At 37.9% G+C, this 16,748-nt stretch overlaps 1 protein-coding gene across 41 annotated transcripts in view; it reads right to left on the reverse strand.

Moving 5' to 3' along the window:
* Positions 1-16,748, reverse strand: part of ZNF536 (zinc finger protein 536) — a 361,403-nt gene that overhangs the window by 130,437 nt on the left and 214,218 nt on the right. For all 41 annotated transcript variants that reach the window (XM_021540651.4, XM_085589489.1, XM_085589497.1 and 38 more), the window contains one exon: positions 1,739-1,891. In XM_021540651.4, the coding sequence (XP_021396326.3) occupies positions 1,739-1,891 (153 nt within the window). The remainder of the gene's footprint in view (positions 1-1,738; positions 1,892-16,748) is intronic.

Here is a 16,748-nt window from a genome sequence, read left to right on the forward strand (position 1 = left end):
TTAGTCAGTATTAATATGCAATTTTTATGGAATATTTCCATTATAATTAATTTACTTTCCATTAGTTCTAAGGCACAAATACCAAGTGTATAATCACTGCCATGTTTAACATAAGAACAAAGTGCTCACTGTATAGTAAAACAAAATGGAGAGATGGGTAACCTCATGTTACTTTGAAGTATTTTTTTTTTTTTGCCTCTCAAATACTAAAATTGTCAAACTGTTTAACCTCCAGAGTTACAAGATTATCTTCCAATAAAATAACTACGATTTCTTTACTTTTACAACATTGGAAAGCACACAAATAGGGTTTTCACTGGATTTCTTCTCCCCCACCACCAAAGCTCAACACACAGAGAAGAATATTCTTGCCCTAAGTAGTATGCAATACAATGAGACAAAATTACATAAGGGTGCCACATTTTAAATTTCAGCATGGTATACTCCTACTCCACAATACAAAAAAAAAATGGAAATACAGTGAAAAAAATTTCCCATTTCAAAAATGATATTTTTTCCTTTAAATAATTTTAATTTTCTATTTTTCAAAATCAGGCCTCACATTCATAAACCCAACATTAAGTATTATGCACACACATAGGAGGAACATCATTGCTGATTTTAGGAAGGGAGGGAAGCATTGCTTATCTGGTACTTCAGTGAAATAAAATTAAAAGTGAATATTTTCAAGCAGGAGGTATAACTGGAATGTATTTCTTCATGCAATTATTTTACCTTCCTATTAGGAAAGTAGCAGTAAAATTCTGAAATTCAATTAAAATAGTTTAAAAAGAAAACTAAAATTATGGGGCCTATTACATCTGATTCCAAAGAGAAATGTCCCAAATATCAAGTTTTAAATACTCTCCCATAGCCTACCATGAAATGCACATTGGAAGAAAACAGGATCCTATTGACCATATACAGAATTTCAAATGATGTCAACAGGACCTGAGGATTACAACATTTTATGTCAGAATTTAATTATTGATAAAGTCTCCTTAAACATATACTGTGTCTCTACATGGACCTTGCCATGCATATATGTACTTTCAAGCAAATGAAATACTAAAATTTGAATGGAGTGACTAGAAATAATTAGTATTGAGGGCAGTCCTCCCAGTGTGAGAAATACCAAAACAGAGTATCCAGCCCAGTAGCAAATCTCTGTAGGGTAAAATGCAGTGATTGTTACTGAAATAAAATATGGGAAATTTTACCATTGTGCAAAGCGAGGTAAGTTGTATTACTTACAAGTACTAATTCGTGTGAGTTCTAGTGGGGAGAAAAAAAAAAAAGATCTGTGAGCTGATGCATTCATATGAACAGTGAGAGGTTAAAAATGAGCATGCTAAATGGAACAAAAATAGTAACTGAGAAAAACATACAGAATCCCTAAGCAGATGCTAAGGAAGGCCTTTGAAGCAGTTAGTATAACTAAGTCTGAAACCAATAGGCTTATGCCTATTGAAGGACAAGGGTAATTGAAGGAAACAGTGATGAAGCAGGGAAGGAGACAGAAATAACCTCAACTGGGAAAAGATGATTCTATTAAAGTGGTCTTTATCCAACAACACATTCCTTGTGCTTTTATTTAAGACTGTCATACATCTTTCTCAAAAGACTTTCTCCAACTAATAAGTCCAAATCTACAGTGGGAATTAAGGCCCCTAAGCACAATTTATGTTACCCCCCCCACACGAGGCTCGTGCCAGCATTGCTCACTTGTTCCTCTCACCTGTGTGTATTCTCAAGTGGACCTTTAAGTGGTGGGACGTTCTGAAAGTTTTTCCACAATATGGGCAGTCTTTCATGGCAGAACCAAGGCTCCTGTCTCTCAGCAAAGCTGGCTGCTGGACTCCTACAGATCTCCCAGCTTCTTCTCCAATGTCTGCAACACAGAAATGTTCTCACATCACTTCAGCACGTGTCAGGAGTTGTTCTCGCTAAAACTGCTAACACAACACAAAGTTAAACATGTCAATACTACACCTGTCTATTTCATTCTTTAAATCTGACAGAATGCTGACAATTCATGTATTTTCTTGTTATTGTCTTAAATTATTTCATCTTTCCCATCATGATTTTAAGCAGCATATGGTACCTTTATATACTGAATTATACAAGAAAAGAAACAGCTGTGTCAGCAGCTGGTTTGATTTCTTCTTTTGCTTGGTTCCTATTAATTTTTTTCCCCAAAAGTTTGAGATTGTTGTTTTATTGAATCTATTTCATTTACAAGTATTGTGAAAACCTGAAGGCTTTTAGAGGGAAAAAGTTTGCACCAGTATAATGAAACCTCCTAAAACAAGAGAATTGCAGAGACAGGGAGTCCAACAGCACTGACAAGGTCTACATGCAGAGCTAACCAACCTCTTCTGCAACATCTCATCACTGGAATTACAACAGGCAGCTCAGAGAGTGGCCTAATATCATGTGGAAAACAATGAAAAAACTGGTCAGATGAGGGAGAATTCCATCTCCCTCTCACCCGCAGCTGCTGTGTTTTCTCCTCCAGAGTTCACAGCTACACTTATTCTTTGCATCATAACACAATGGGTGAGACTCCAGGACACCTCCTCTCTCCTGATATAAATAAACAGTCATTTCAGCCATCTTGAATGAACTGCTTTTATCCAAGCAGGCAAGGAATAAAATAACTTACAAAAGACTGACATAAAAATTGCAAAAAAATGTAGGGCATTAAAAAAAGTCATTATTCAAGCCACACAAGGCACATCCATCATCTTGTGCACAGAGGGTCATGTAATATCACTATAAGCATCAATTCAGTACCACTATAAGCACCAATGCATGATGTAACCAAAAAACATGGCAAATGTTGAAGCTGTGACCCAGATTGACACTCCTGGCACGTCAGGAGCAGGACACATGGACACAGCATCACACATTGTGCAGAACTGAGCTATCTGGGTTAGATCCAGGTGGGGAGCACAGAGTTAAAACCTGCACGCAGAGTCTTGATTATTTCAACCATAAACTACTGACTAAAAATGTTCTGTCTTTATCCATTTGATATGTAACTAAAGCTGTCAGGAAACAGTGCAGTTTACACAGCATTGCCTTTTAAAAGGAAGTAATGGGACATAAGAAAGACTTAAATATTTGGCTCTAATAAAATTTATTCTCACAGTAGCAGAGACCCAAATACCACATTTCTGGAAAAGGTAACACTAACAGGCATTTCAGTATATATTATAAAATGGTTCATCTAAACTATTTTGCTTAAAGCTGAAAGAAGGAGATGATAGAGCTATTAAATAAATATATATATGCTTATCTCAGTCATATATGCAATCAAGCTATTACTACTTTTCAAAATGTAAACCTGCTAGGTTTCACATCACATTCTTGTTTAACATTTTCTGACTGTTCTTAGACTGCAGAGTTAAAGCATAATATTTAAGTTAGAAAGCTAGTAAATGTCATTTTGAATTATCTTCAAGTACATAAAGTTGCATGCTATAGGAGTCTATTTTGTCTTTGTGAGTCTAGGAAAACATACATAGGTGCTAGCCTATAATTCCAATATCCCTAAAGAGTTTAGACTTTCCCTGTTTTTACTCCTCAAAAGTTGTATATAATTATGGCATAAACTTCTTTGGAAAAAAAAAATAAATTCCTGAGTGCAATAAGATTTTTCTGAAGTGCAAAACACAGAATGCATGATGAAAAACTGCAGGATTTCATTTTGATTTTCAATAAATACTATATGAACATTATAGATAAATATATAGATAAAGTTAACAAGCCACTCAGAAGGAATTTACAGAATAAAACTGCTAGCTATGTTTTGCTACATGTCACTCTAAATGATGGCCTGTTATCCATTTGCCTTTTATCTTTCTATCTGGAATATGTGTGGCCCAATAAAAAAGAATAAATTTGTAAGATGAACAGCTCTCTTTGCAGATTTAAGAGTCTAATTTTCACTTTACACAAAATTGAATTTTTTCAAGGGAGCAAGATGATGGAGTTTACTCTAGCACTAATCCCTCTGAAAAAGCAAACTGAAAACAACAATGAAGCAAAGAAAGATGCGGGTGGTCTGAAGAGTTCTCTTTTAGATTTAAGTAGACATACAGTAGATAGCTCCAAAGGCTTTACTCCAACAGGGGCCTTACCTTGAAGAATTTTTCTTCCCACAGTGAAAGCATTCCTAAGACTTTAAAGCTGGGCTGAGGGGTTTTCTTTTGAATTCCTCTGCCCACAAAGCCCACCGAAGCGCTGGAGGCCATCGCTACCTGAATGAGCAGCTTTACATCTAAGTTCTTTTATTTCAAACAATGAAAAGATATGTTCAAGGCTGCCGACTCTCCCCATCAAATGCTAGCCCAGCTTCTTACCAGGGCCCCACTTTGCCACATTGTACCTCTTTGTCAAAGCACTTAAGTTTAAAATGTGCTTAACTTTAAAATATGTTTAAGTCTCACTGACTCTGCTACTGAGGTTTTCTCAGAAGTGGTCTGTGGAAACTAAGGATGAAAAAAGAAGAGACTGGCAAGAATAAAGTTAAGAAGCAAACTGAAGAATACAGATTATGCCACAAATCAGAATGAATGGGGAATGAAAAATCTTCAGCTTTACCAATAATCATGTATTCTACACCCCTGATGTCCCCCTTCTCCTGCTATTGAAAGTCTCAGATCTGTTAAATAGTGCAAAAATATGGCAAAAATAGTTTTACAGATCTGCAGAACTAGGATTGGCCTCCACAAATTAATTTATGATTTACTCAGGATTTTAGCTATGGTTTTGGGGACTTCTCAATTCTGAGGATAAAAGATCAGGAAGGAAAGAGAACAGTTACTTATCTTACAGCCGTTGTGGTTCTCTGATTTATGTGATCTATATGATGTGCACTTGATGCACGTGGGATTACACAGCTTCTTTTACTATCCATTTCCATTATAGGCAGGTCGGCATCCTGAATATCTTCCTGCCCATCCCAACCTTTCCTGATTAAAGTGCAGGAAATAAGAGCCTAAAGTATGATATAGATGTTCATACTAGATGTGTGACTTCCCAGCCTTGCCTCTGAACTAACTCTCACTGAGCTTTCCTTTCACTGTATAAGTTCACAGCAAAAGTCCTGGACAGAAATGTGAAAAGCAACATTCAGTACTAAATATGTAACTGTTTTTGTGCCAGTCTAAGGGCAAGGAACAGCTGTGAGTCCCCAGCTGCTCCGTGTGCTGTACCTGCTGGGCAGGCAGAGAGCACTCCCTGACCCAGGACAGAGGAATTCAGCCACAAAGCAGCTTCTGGGGAGGTATGACAGGGACATCTCTTGCACACCATGCCTCAACTGCACTTAATGTGACTGTGCCCATGTTCTTGTGGGGTAAATGCAAGGAAAAAAGTTCACTTCAACGTCTGTATCAGAAAGTGGCATAACCGAAAAGCCAATTTGGCCAAAATGTAAGCAAATTGACTTTGCATGCAGACTGACATAAAAATTAACCAGTCCATAAGATCAGTATTAGAGGGATTGCCCTTCTTCAGACAGATGCCCAATTCTTGGGAGAGAAGGGCCTAGAAGCCACTCCTCATCTAGCAGAGAGATCAGGCTGGTTCCACATCACTGCCACAGGCAGAAAGAAAGTTTCCACAGAGACAGATAATCCCAACAAACAGTTCTGAAGCCAGGAGAACTTTTACAGTAGAAGGTTAAAAGAAATTGAGAAAGACACCAGTGAATCCTTTTTTTACAGTTAATATCTTACTGCTGGTTATCAGAAATGGTCTAGCCAGAAATGAGCCACGGCCATGGCCAGCAGTGCCCTCAGGACACAGATAATAGATGCCACAGAGGAGAAATGCCAACTTCAGTGGATATTGCCAGAAAAGAGAAGACAAACTTAGACAGACAGTGAGTCTCTATACTCAAAGCAGAAGCTATCTAGGCAGTCATATGAAGAGCAAAAGGAAACAAATTCTTTGACACTTCCATATATATTCTGTATGACTGGTCCACCTGTCTGGAATAAGCCCATAAACATGATTAGAAAAGAGTGGATTGCTTTTGTAAAAAGAAAACTGTTTTCACTTGGTTAGGCAGCAGCACTGACTTCAGCCATGATAGCAATCAAATTCTGAAAGGAACATCTACATTAATGTGCCACAAATTTCACCAGAGTATTTATTTACGGAGTGTATGTGAAGGTGCAGGGATTCACAAAGAGGTGCTTTCATGTTCAAAGGAGCTAAATTGCAGCCCTCATGAAGACTAAACCATCAGTGAAGTCACTTGGAATTTGTTGACATAAGGTTTGCCAAATTAGCCAAAAACAGGCAATCACATGGAAAAGGTAATCAACTCACAAAATAGGTAATCAGACTTACAAGTATGTGTTTGGCCTTGCACAATTTTCAACACTATTAAAGAACCCTTTGAAAATGTGGCCAGAAGCCTTAAAGATGCAAATAATCCCAGTTTTTCATATATTTCTGAAATTCAGAATATTTGTAGTTCTTCAAATCTGCCTGTGAAAGTTAATGAAACTTGGTGCAACAAGACATGGTAGTGACTACAGCTATTTTTTTGATGACCCATAAACCACCCAGATTAGTCCATCTTGTGGCAGGAAATCTAATGTCAAGAAAGGAACAAGAAGATATTTAGTGTGTTAATCCTGTCACTGCTCTCAGCTCCTTGCAAGTGCGCCTGAACTCAACCACCTCACTCCCTGGGAAGCAGCATAAAATATGCCAAGTTTCTGGAAAAACATGCTTTACCTTTCTTGCCTAGTCCTAAGAGAAAGCCTTAATAATACTGAAAATAGTGTAAAATAGGAATATAATTAGAGATATAATTAATCATATTTTTCTACCTACCTGAAGTAGCTTCAATTAGCATCATCCCATGTAAATGAGAAAAGAATCTGGCCCTGTGCTCATAATTTGAAATTAGAACCCTATTAGTGGATGTCACTACACTTTTTTGCCAGTGAAGTTCATGGTTTAAAATGAAGGTTTCTAATATTACTAAATATTACAGTTATATTTTTGGCCTCCGGAAAGAGTTACTAATGTCTTAGGTCAGGAACAACTTGCTGTCTCTATTGTTTCATCGAGGATTTAGGTTTTATAATGACCATATAAGGAAATCTTAAACTGTTTCTATGGATTGGCAGAGAATTTGTTTAAACACAGAGCTATTTTAGAAGAGAATTGGAAAGGAGACCTACTAGTGAGAAAGCAGCATTCACATTGTTTGTATTATTGGAAATAAAGATTATACAAAGGTTCCACTGGTAAATAAAAAGATACCACATCTGACATGAGAATTCCCTCTTAGCCCTCTGAACCACACAGACAAACAACATCCACAAACTGTCCTGCCTCTGTTAGCAATTAGTCACTGGCAGAGTTAAATTTAAAATACAGTCAAAATGCAACTGAAGTAAAAGGCCCAGAACCATCGGTACAGGGCAAGACTTGCAGCTCGTGGAAGTGAGCAAATGGCAGCCATGGCCAACACCTCGGGCTGCAGGCTGTTACTTCAAGCTCAACAGGAAGAGAAACAAAATATTGTAAGAAATTTCTTAGTAACTGGTGATGCACACACACCTCAAGCCCGTTCCTGGAACACCCCACACTTGAAGATTGGTGGTTTTCACACCCCATGGGTTCAAAACACTTTGCATGGCAATGCTGTATGTATGCAGTGCTGGTTATAGCTTAATGCTTTTCATTCTGGTACTCTGAGACACATGCAAAATCTGTATATACAGCACAGAGAGACATTGATGGAACACTTCAACAAAATTAAGATTTTGTTAATCACAAAATGTTTCTTATCCTCTTCTTTTCATTCCAATCAAATTCCCTACAGAGGTTTTTTTCTGCAGTTCTTAGCAGTCTTATTTCTCTTTTTTTTTTTTTCTAAAATTTTAAAACCATTTAAGATAATCACAGATCAAACACAGTTTCTGAGTACATCATTTTAGCCTTTTCATTTCTTTGAAGAATCGTGTGACCGAAAGACATAGAAACTCAGATTTAGCACTTAAAACACAGGGTTGTTTACTTTCCACTAGCTGATAGAGCTCAGTTTTGACCAAAAATTGAGCATGGTGAAAAAAAAATATTTTTTGAGAGAATATTTTTTGTGTGACACCTCTTTAACTGTTTTGTTTTGGGTTTTATTTTAAGAAAGAAGACATCTTAAGCACCTTACAATATCTTTCATTTAACAGTTGGCAGAAGGAAACTCCCAGATGAACACTGGCCTGTGTCTTTCTCTTTAACTAGCTGAGTGATCCAAGCTTTTAATAAAGCTGTTCCAATTATTGTAAAAGTCATCTAGTACCTTATAGCCACAAATATTGACAGTTTATTGCACAACGCATTCATGGCATTTGAAGGTCACATCATACATAATACATACACTTTTATAAAAGTGTCTGGAACAAAGAGATACATGATCAGCAATTACATCTTACCATTCAAGGGTATGATTTTATACTTATTGAAAATGAAATACTATAAGAAATGCAAATTGTTAATAAAACACAAAATAGTTCATTTTCTGTATTTATTGTTTTATTAATCAGCAGTACCAAGTTCAGTTGTATAAAATCAGTGGAATGCCATTCATATCTCAAGAAGATTACAGTTAAATATCATTATCCTGCAAACCATCACACATATTCTTAGCTCAGCATGAGAAGAAGTAAGGTTCAAATTTTAATCTGACAACTGTACATCTCTCCAGCCCTACTGAGTTCAATGTAACTTCAACACTTACATTTGAATTGGGACTTCACCGTATTGTTGCAAAATTAGTTTTGATAAAACTTAATTGGAATACAACTTAAAAGAGCGCTGAAGATTCTTTTAAAAAAATATATGCACATGCAGGCATGTCAAACTTCACCCTCCTCCATGCCCCTGACTTAAGGCCATTCTAAAACCCACGCACACATGCACAAATGGTGCAATTAAAACCGCACACACATGCACAAATGGTGCAATTAAAAGTTTCAATTTATTCAGTCAGACCTGTGCACAGTCCTTCAATGAATTCAATGGACATCAGAAAAACACAGAGCAGAGTCATGGAGTGCTTGTTTTTTGCTAGTCTTCACTTTTTTGATGTTACTACTAGCTTCTGGAAGCTCTAGCTACCTAATGAGAGCTGGCTAGAGGCAAATGACCATGGATCACTACATTGTTCCCCACTACATTTTTTCCCCAACACCATTTTTGGCAGTTTGTTTCAAAATTGCAGAATACAAGAATTTCTCTCCAAAGCCCTTAATATGCAAAACTCTTCCACCATCCAACCCCTTCTCTGGTTTTTCAGATCTGGCACTCCAAAATACCTTGAAATCCCACTTCCTTAACTGACTGTATAGCTGAAAGCACTTTCCATCCCAAATCACCTAGTTTGTTATATGAGGTTCATGAAAATCCACTAGATTTATGTAATCTTTCCACAGGAAAAAAAGGAGGCCTTAGAAGTGAATGTACTTTGCCATTTATCAGAATATTCTTTATCCAGCTAGGGCTAATTCTTGCTTTCTTCAGAAGAGCACACCTGAGCACACCCTGTTGTACTCCTCTGTCCATAATGTGTGTCTTCTCAAGCAAAGCAGCTTTTGGACCTTTTGGACCAGCAACGTTGGGCTTAAATACATATTAATGGCTCTTGCCTTGTTTTTTTACTTATGGTCTTTGCCATCTATCCTCAAAATTTTCTTTGGTGTCCAATTATGTTTGTGATAGCAAGGTTATCTCCCAAACCTTTCATATGACATACTTCATATGCTTTTCCCCTCCCTTTCTTAAAACAAGCTTAGAATGTTGTGGAGTTTTACCAAAAGTTAGTGTGAACAGTAGTTTGTGATTTTCAGCAGTTTTCTTACCCGAACCCTTGACTCACCTGGGTTAGCTTTGATCCTGTCACCTAAATTTGAAATGGGCACTTGATTACTGACTAGGGAGAACAAAGTCTTTCCAAACTTCATACACATTGTATACTACTTTTGGACAAAATTCCAGTGGGTAATCTAAGCAGAGAGGCTATCCAACTGGACCACCTTTTGGATTTGTGTGTGTTATTTGTAGGCAGGTGTTCAGGTACCAGATGGCCTTAAAACCCACACTACTCAGGTTATAGCAGCTTCTACAAGCTGTCTGCATCATATTCCCATCTCTGAGATTTGCAGAGTGGCTACATGGAGCTTGATAAACACTTTTACCTAGCATTGCTCTCCTGATGCCAAGGCTAGATCAGATATCCAATTTGGGAGAGTTGCCTTACAGTCCCTCTTTAATTAAGTACTCCTGATCTCCCACTCCTGGGATGGATTGCTACTGCTGATTAAGCTCCAGAAGTAAGGATCTGTGGAGGCAATTTCATGAGGGAGAAAATGAAGTTGCTAGCTAATCAACTAAAATAACCATTAACTGGACTTCTGTGAATGAATATGTTGCCTTCTCCTTGCTTTCATACTTACCCTGTTTCTTCCACGTTGGGAGCCCTACAGCCCTACAAACCAGAGAGGTAAGGGGTACTTCACCATGACCTCTATCTTGTTCCTAAAATACCTGTGGGACACCCAGGACCATTTGGTACAGTGTGCAGGCTACACAATGAGGGATATCCAAGGTGGTATCAGTGAACCATAGGAAAAATGATACATCTGTGTGGAAGAGAGCTCTGCTGAGTCTCTTTTCCCTAAGTTCTTCACATGTTCCCAAAAATGCATTCTCTCAGACTCTAAGAAGTACAAATTAACACCCATCTCCTTGTAGTTTTCTAAATCCATTGATATGTTTTAAAATCTTTTGAGCACTTGCATTGAAATATTTATTGATTACACTATTTATGTTTTACCCTCAGTTTCTGGGTTGAAAAAATCCAAAAACAAACAAATTTTTTTTTCAAGTGAGAACCCAGACCTGCCTTCATTATAAGTAGCTCTCAGGGCATCAGGTATCATTGGGTAAGTTCTTGCATACTATTGTTTAAGAAAACCCTTTTTCATTATTATTATCTTATCACAGAGTGGAAAAATCAGCACAGAAGTGCCAGTAGCAGGTCATCAGATTTTATAAAAATTCATTCTACTAAAGAAAAGATGAATTATTTAAAATGTCGCAGGAATGTCTTTCTGTAGACACTGGCAAGAAAAAAAATAAAAACAACAAAAGAATCAGGCATGTAAAAAGAACTATACAGGTAGCTAAATTAGTAATTTCCCCCTCAACAAAATGAGAAAGAATTAAAGACTTTCATTCCATTTACAGATTACTGATTAGAGAGGTGCTGACAGAGTCTCTAAAGATTGAATAATGTCATGGTGTGTGTTACAACATTTGGACTTTGATATGAGAGGCTTTTCCAGTATCTGTATTTTCTTACTTTTAACTTTCCAGTGCTCCTTTCAAACTAAATGACCACTTTAAGCTAATATAAATACTTTTGTAAATAATTTTTCTCCCATTTAACTACTTTGGTACAAGCCACTTGAGGATAATTTCCAACTTTATCCATTTCACAAAAAAAAAAAAAAAAAAAAAAGCTGTATTTGAATAAATACTTACAAGCAGCTCTAAACTGCTGAATCTACTTTACTAGCACCCTTTTTCTATAAATAAAATATGTTAATTACATGAGTTTTTCTGTAATGGAAACTATTGATTAAATTCATTACATTAAATCTTGAGAAGGGATCCTTTAACTCTTTGGTATAGGTTTTTTCCTCATTGTTTTAACAGTGTACTGTGAGAATACTGAGAACATGATATTGTCGGACAGAACCCATTAATTTTTTTATACTAATGTATCTTAAAAAGTATTACTAGGTCAATCATACCCATGTTTTGTAAAATAGCCTTAATGTACATGGATACTCTAAAGTGATATTTGTGGGTGTGCTGGTTTTGGCATTTGTCTATAAAAATTCTGAAATGCTGCCTATGGAGCTGATCTATCAATAACCCAGTTTTCCTCTTCTACTATGAAAATATAAATTTTTTTTCATCTGAACTACTCTAGTCAAAAAAAAAAAAAAAGAAAAAAGAAAAAATATTTTGAATGCTGTCCTCTGATTTAGCTGAGCTTGTGGCAATAACTGGTTTAGGCATAGGCTTCAGTATGCTGGAATGATCCTGAAACTAATTTTGCATGTGTTGGAGTTGGACTGTGGCCATGCACGTCAGTATGCTGGAACAGAGTTATCTAAATCCTGAGCCTTATTTTACATGTGCTGGTGTTGGACTGTGGCCCTGCAATCTTTTAGGTCTCCATCTGTAGCTATCAAAGCCAGGGTGTGCCCAGCCACTTGCTACTGCTCACTGCTTTCCTTCCACAGAAAAGCTCCAGGCTCACAACCACCCTCCCACACACTGGGATCACTGGGAGCTCTTCAGAGTCCTGGCCAGTCTCACCAACCTTTCTCTAAAACCTCTTTGTGCCCATGACCAGCCTTTTGCAGTGCATCTCACTAGGATCCTAGGTGGTTATCAAGTGCCACACCAGTGATGAGAAATGCCAACCTCTTGGACAGATGTTTCCTCAGATTCAGCACATTAATTCCTTTCTCAATACCAGGTAAAGCAGCCCTCTCATTTTTCAGCAAGCTATGGAGACCATAGTCCCATGACTGATGGAGGACCCTTCCTAATTTCCCAGCCTGAATGTTTTCCCTTCAGCCATCAGCCAAAGGAATTCAAAGTTCAGAAAGTCTAGTCCAAAAGCTGGTGACTGGCTACTCCTGGGGAAGTGGACAAGAAAAGACCTGGCCACCATAAAGAAACCCTGGCTGTGCACCAATCTGGAACACCAGCACAGAGGCAGGAATGGGGACTGAGCAAAGCAAAGTCACTGTACAAGGTCCTTGTCACCACAAGGTGACCTGGCAACCTCCAGGGACATACAGGCTGATGGCAGCAACATACAAAGTTTTTGCAAGCCTTCTTCTGCTTACTTGCAGTTCCTCCACATTAATCCACCACTAAAAGCATATTTTAACCCATCTGAAGTACCTATAAAATTAGGAGATAATCCAGACTGGCTTGATTTGCAAACATATTTCCCTACCAGAAATGCTGTCTCTATGGAGCCCAGCAACCTGGAGCAACAACTTCACACAAAGGTCAAAATTAGAAATTTGAATAAAGATCAGCCATTCTTCTCTGGCTGGACAGACACAAGTTATCTTGCTGTCTGTCTCAGAGACAGAGAGACTTATTTTAGAAGAAGAATAGTGTTCTATCTCTTAACTTATTAGCAATGCACTTTCTTCAAATTCCAACAGCAAAAGAAATTCAAAACCCAGGTAGTCTGCATGCACGGAAGCACCTTTTGTTTAATAAATAATTCAACCATGTATTCCTTTTTAATTTAAAAATGGTCTGACTGAACAGTCAACAGAGTGAACTAAAGTTGGCAAAATACAGTGTTGAAAAATTAAAAAGTGTATTCAAGGCCGTATTCACTTCTCATATACTGGAGAGACAGGCTGTGCTGAAGTTCTAGCTTTTTTCTTTTTCTTTTAAATTATACACATTCAGTCACATGATGCTCACTTGCCTTTGAAAGCTGCCTTGCCCTGGAATTAATCTTTCTCTCTTTCTGTTACTAGTACAGCAGCTGCTGCTCCTCTACCTCATGAACATCATCAGAAATTCAGCCAAAATATTCTCACGAGCTCCTCTGCCATGCCTGTGAGGGCCAGACTTAAACTATCGACCATCTTGGAAAGCAGAAATGCTGTAAAACCTTCTGAAAATATTCAGATCATCATCAGATTTATGATACCATATATCAATAAGTGTATAGTGAGGTACAGGAAACACATCTGGCAGCAAAAAACTGAAGATACTGATGCAGTGAAATCCATCCCAGGACTGAGTTTGTAACACACTGTTGTAGATGAGTACAAATACTTGGGATCAGTCGAGTGCATTTGGTACTCACTTACTCTCTTAAAGACAGCCAAAAGCATATAGCACTATCTTAAATATGAATTTAAAGGCTCAATTTGTAAAATAAAATTCTTACCAGTAAGTAGGTAAGAATAAGAAAGAATAAAGCTAATGGAGTCGAGCCTTACACAGCCTTCTGTACCACAGTTTCAAGTAATTTCTTGAATCTTGGAGCTGACAGAAAGGAAAAAGTAATTCTGTGGTTAAACCTCCTTATTTCATATTTCTGGAGGTGAATCTGCTCCCCACATATCCCAAAGCAGAAGCAGGTACTTAATGGTTTCCTGACCCAGTGCAGCCTTTAAGCCTCTGCTCTGCTGAGTGTTTGCCTCCCATCACTCTGAATGGCTTTCCCATGTTTTTCATGCTTCCTGATTGGCACCTTCTGGAGCAATGACCAGTCTATAACCATCAAACATCAGCCACCAACATGAAATTCCAAGGCTGATAATGCTCAGATGACATTAAATGCTGACACAAGGAAATCTTATCTCAGAGAGGTCAGATATGCAGGAAAGAAGATCCTTACTGGGAAGAAGAATAGAGGAAACCTAACCCTTACAAAGTAACATTGCCTTTATAGAAAATGACTTGGCAATAAGCTCTTTCAAAGTGGACATATTTATTTAAAACTCATGTTCAACCCTTTGGATGACAGAAATTAGTTACATTCAGGAGACAGAAGCTTCACAAGTGCATCCTGACTATTACACATCTTATGGAAGAAGAGCAGGCTTTCTCCAAATTTTCACTATTCTGGACACTAGTAAAATCTCCTGCAATATATAGGATGAAAACAGCAACCAGACCAGATAAATTTGTACAGGTAGGAAAATTCCATTGCTCATCTTCCATTGCTCTGACCAAACCATCTGTGAATGATATGTCCAAAATGTATCTCTGAATCTGACAAAGTATGAACAAATGCATCAGTACAACTATAGAGATTTAGACACAACTCCTCCCCTGCAAGTCAGAGACTCCTCAGGTTCTAATTTTGGCTGATTACTGGCTTGCACTGAGATGCTCTGCAATAAGAACCATGTCAGAGAACAGACTGATTTAAACCCTGAGAATGCAGGCTCCTGCATTTGTGCAGACACACGTTTCCATGCCTTTTCAGGATGGCAGTGGTGGGAGCCACTCCAACAGCCTGGCAAGCCCACACAGAGTTTGGTACATGACAAACTGGCTTGCACCAGATTACATTTGAAATCTGTCTACAGTGGGACCAGCCAACCTAACAAAGTCATGCATGGGGTTGAGGAAAGGTGAATGGCAGTATTAACTGGTCAAACAAAATTTAAATAATTCTAACTGTTCTACTGGTACTGGTTCTTTCCTGGCTTTTTACAGATATGTGTCCAGTCATGAGGGTCATAGCTGTTTGTTTCAAAAGAGAGATTCTGTTGACTAACTACGCTGAAATATTATAATAAAGGATGGACAAACAAACAGTATCTCCCTACCACTGCCATTTTTTACATCATAAAACTGCAGGAGTGTAGCACTGTGCATTTAAACAATGATGGGAAGATGCAACTTCAGAAAGGCAGCTCAGATACCAGGCAGGACACCAAGGAGTGCTGCAGATCAGTGGAACTGATTCCAGAAAGGAATTGCTGAATAGTCCATCATCTGCAGTACTGCTCCAGTGAGTGCTGTTCACCAAGCAGCAACATACTTCCTGTATGTGTTCTAGGGCTCTTTTCAATTAATATTTGTTTTAGGTATGTTGAATTATTGCTCATCTACTAAGATATTATTTGATTTAAAAAAGGAAAAAATCTTTTCTTCTTGGTTACATTTTCACACAGGTTTTTTGAAGTAGGAGAGTAAACACACAGTCCCTATGATGGCAATTTCCATTCATAGTTTGACAACTAAATGTTGCGATGTTACTTGAAACTCCTGCCTCTTATCTTTCAATTTTTCTTTAGGGAAAAACAGCACAGAAATATACCCTGCCATCTATTTTAAAAGATGCAGATATAATCCACCTATGATGATGCAATTTTTGGAACTAAGACTGTGATCCAAAACAGCAGTCTGATCTACATTTTAACTGCACCTATTACAATAAATAAAACCAAACCCGGTGATTCTCCACATATCTATATTTATTCTCATAATGCTTTGCAATATTTCTGTCTGAGAATGGTTTATATAAGTAAACAATAATGAAAGGTTTCCCTGAAAAATATGTATCTTAAGACTGTAGAATTATAAATAGGTAGGGATATGCATCCAGATCTTTCCTTGTTTTCCATCTGTGCAGAATTTGCTGGCCATCAAATGTTTAAATATCTGAGGGTCTTCTGATGGCAGACAACCAGCAACATAAGATCAGTCAGCATCCCAGGAAAACCCATCTCCTCTGGCATTGCCAGGGACTATGTTCAGCATGGTCACTTGAGGCAGCAGTGGCAAACCAAGCTGTCCCATGGAGCCAGGGTGTTCAGGGAGGTGGCTGAGGCACACTGACAGCGTGGGAACTGAGGGCACTCATCTGGATTCTGCAAGGGACCACACCCCTGTGGAGGAGCTGTGCTTCTTCAAAAGCTTGGACCATTTCAGTGTGCATTTACAAATGCAAAGGCTTTCTCTCAAAACAGATTTTCATTAACTTGCACTAGCAAGACCTCCCCCATGCAAAAACAGAGGGAGGTTTTGCAGAAATTCAAAGAAGAATTCTCTTACTCAACAAATTTGCTGTATTTTTAGTACTCAGACTGCTATTTAATTGTTTCAAACTGTCAATCTGACCACACTGAGCAAAGTCCCTA

This window comes from Lonchura striata, chromosome 11, assembly GCF_050655825.1.
Source record: "Lonchura striata isolate lonStrDom1 chromosome 11, ASM5065582v1, whole genome shotgun sequence".
Taxonomy (NCBI): Eukaryota; Metazoa; Chordata; class Aves; order Passeriformes; family Estrildidae; genus Lonchura; species Lonchura striata.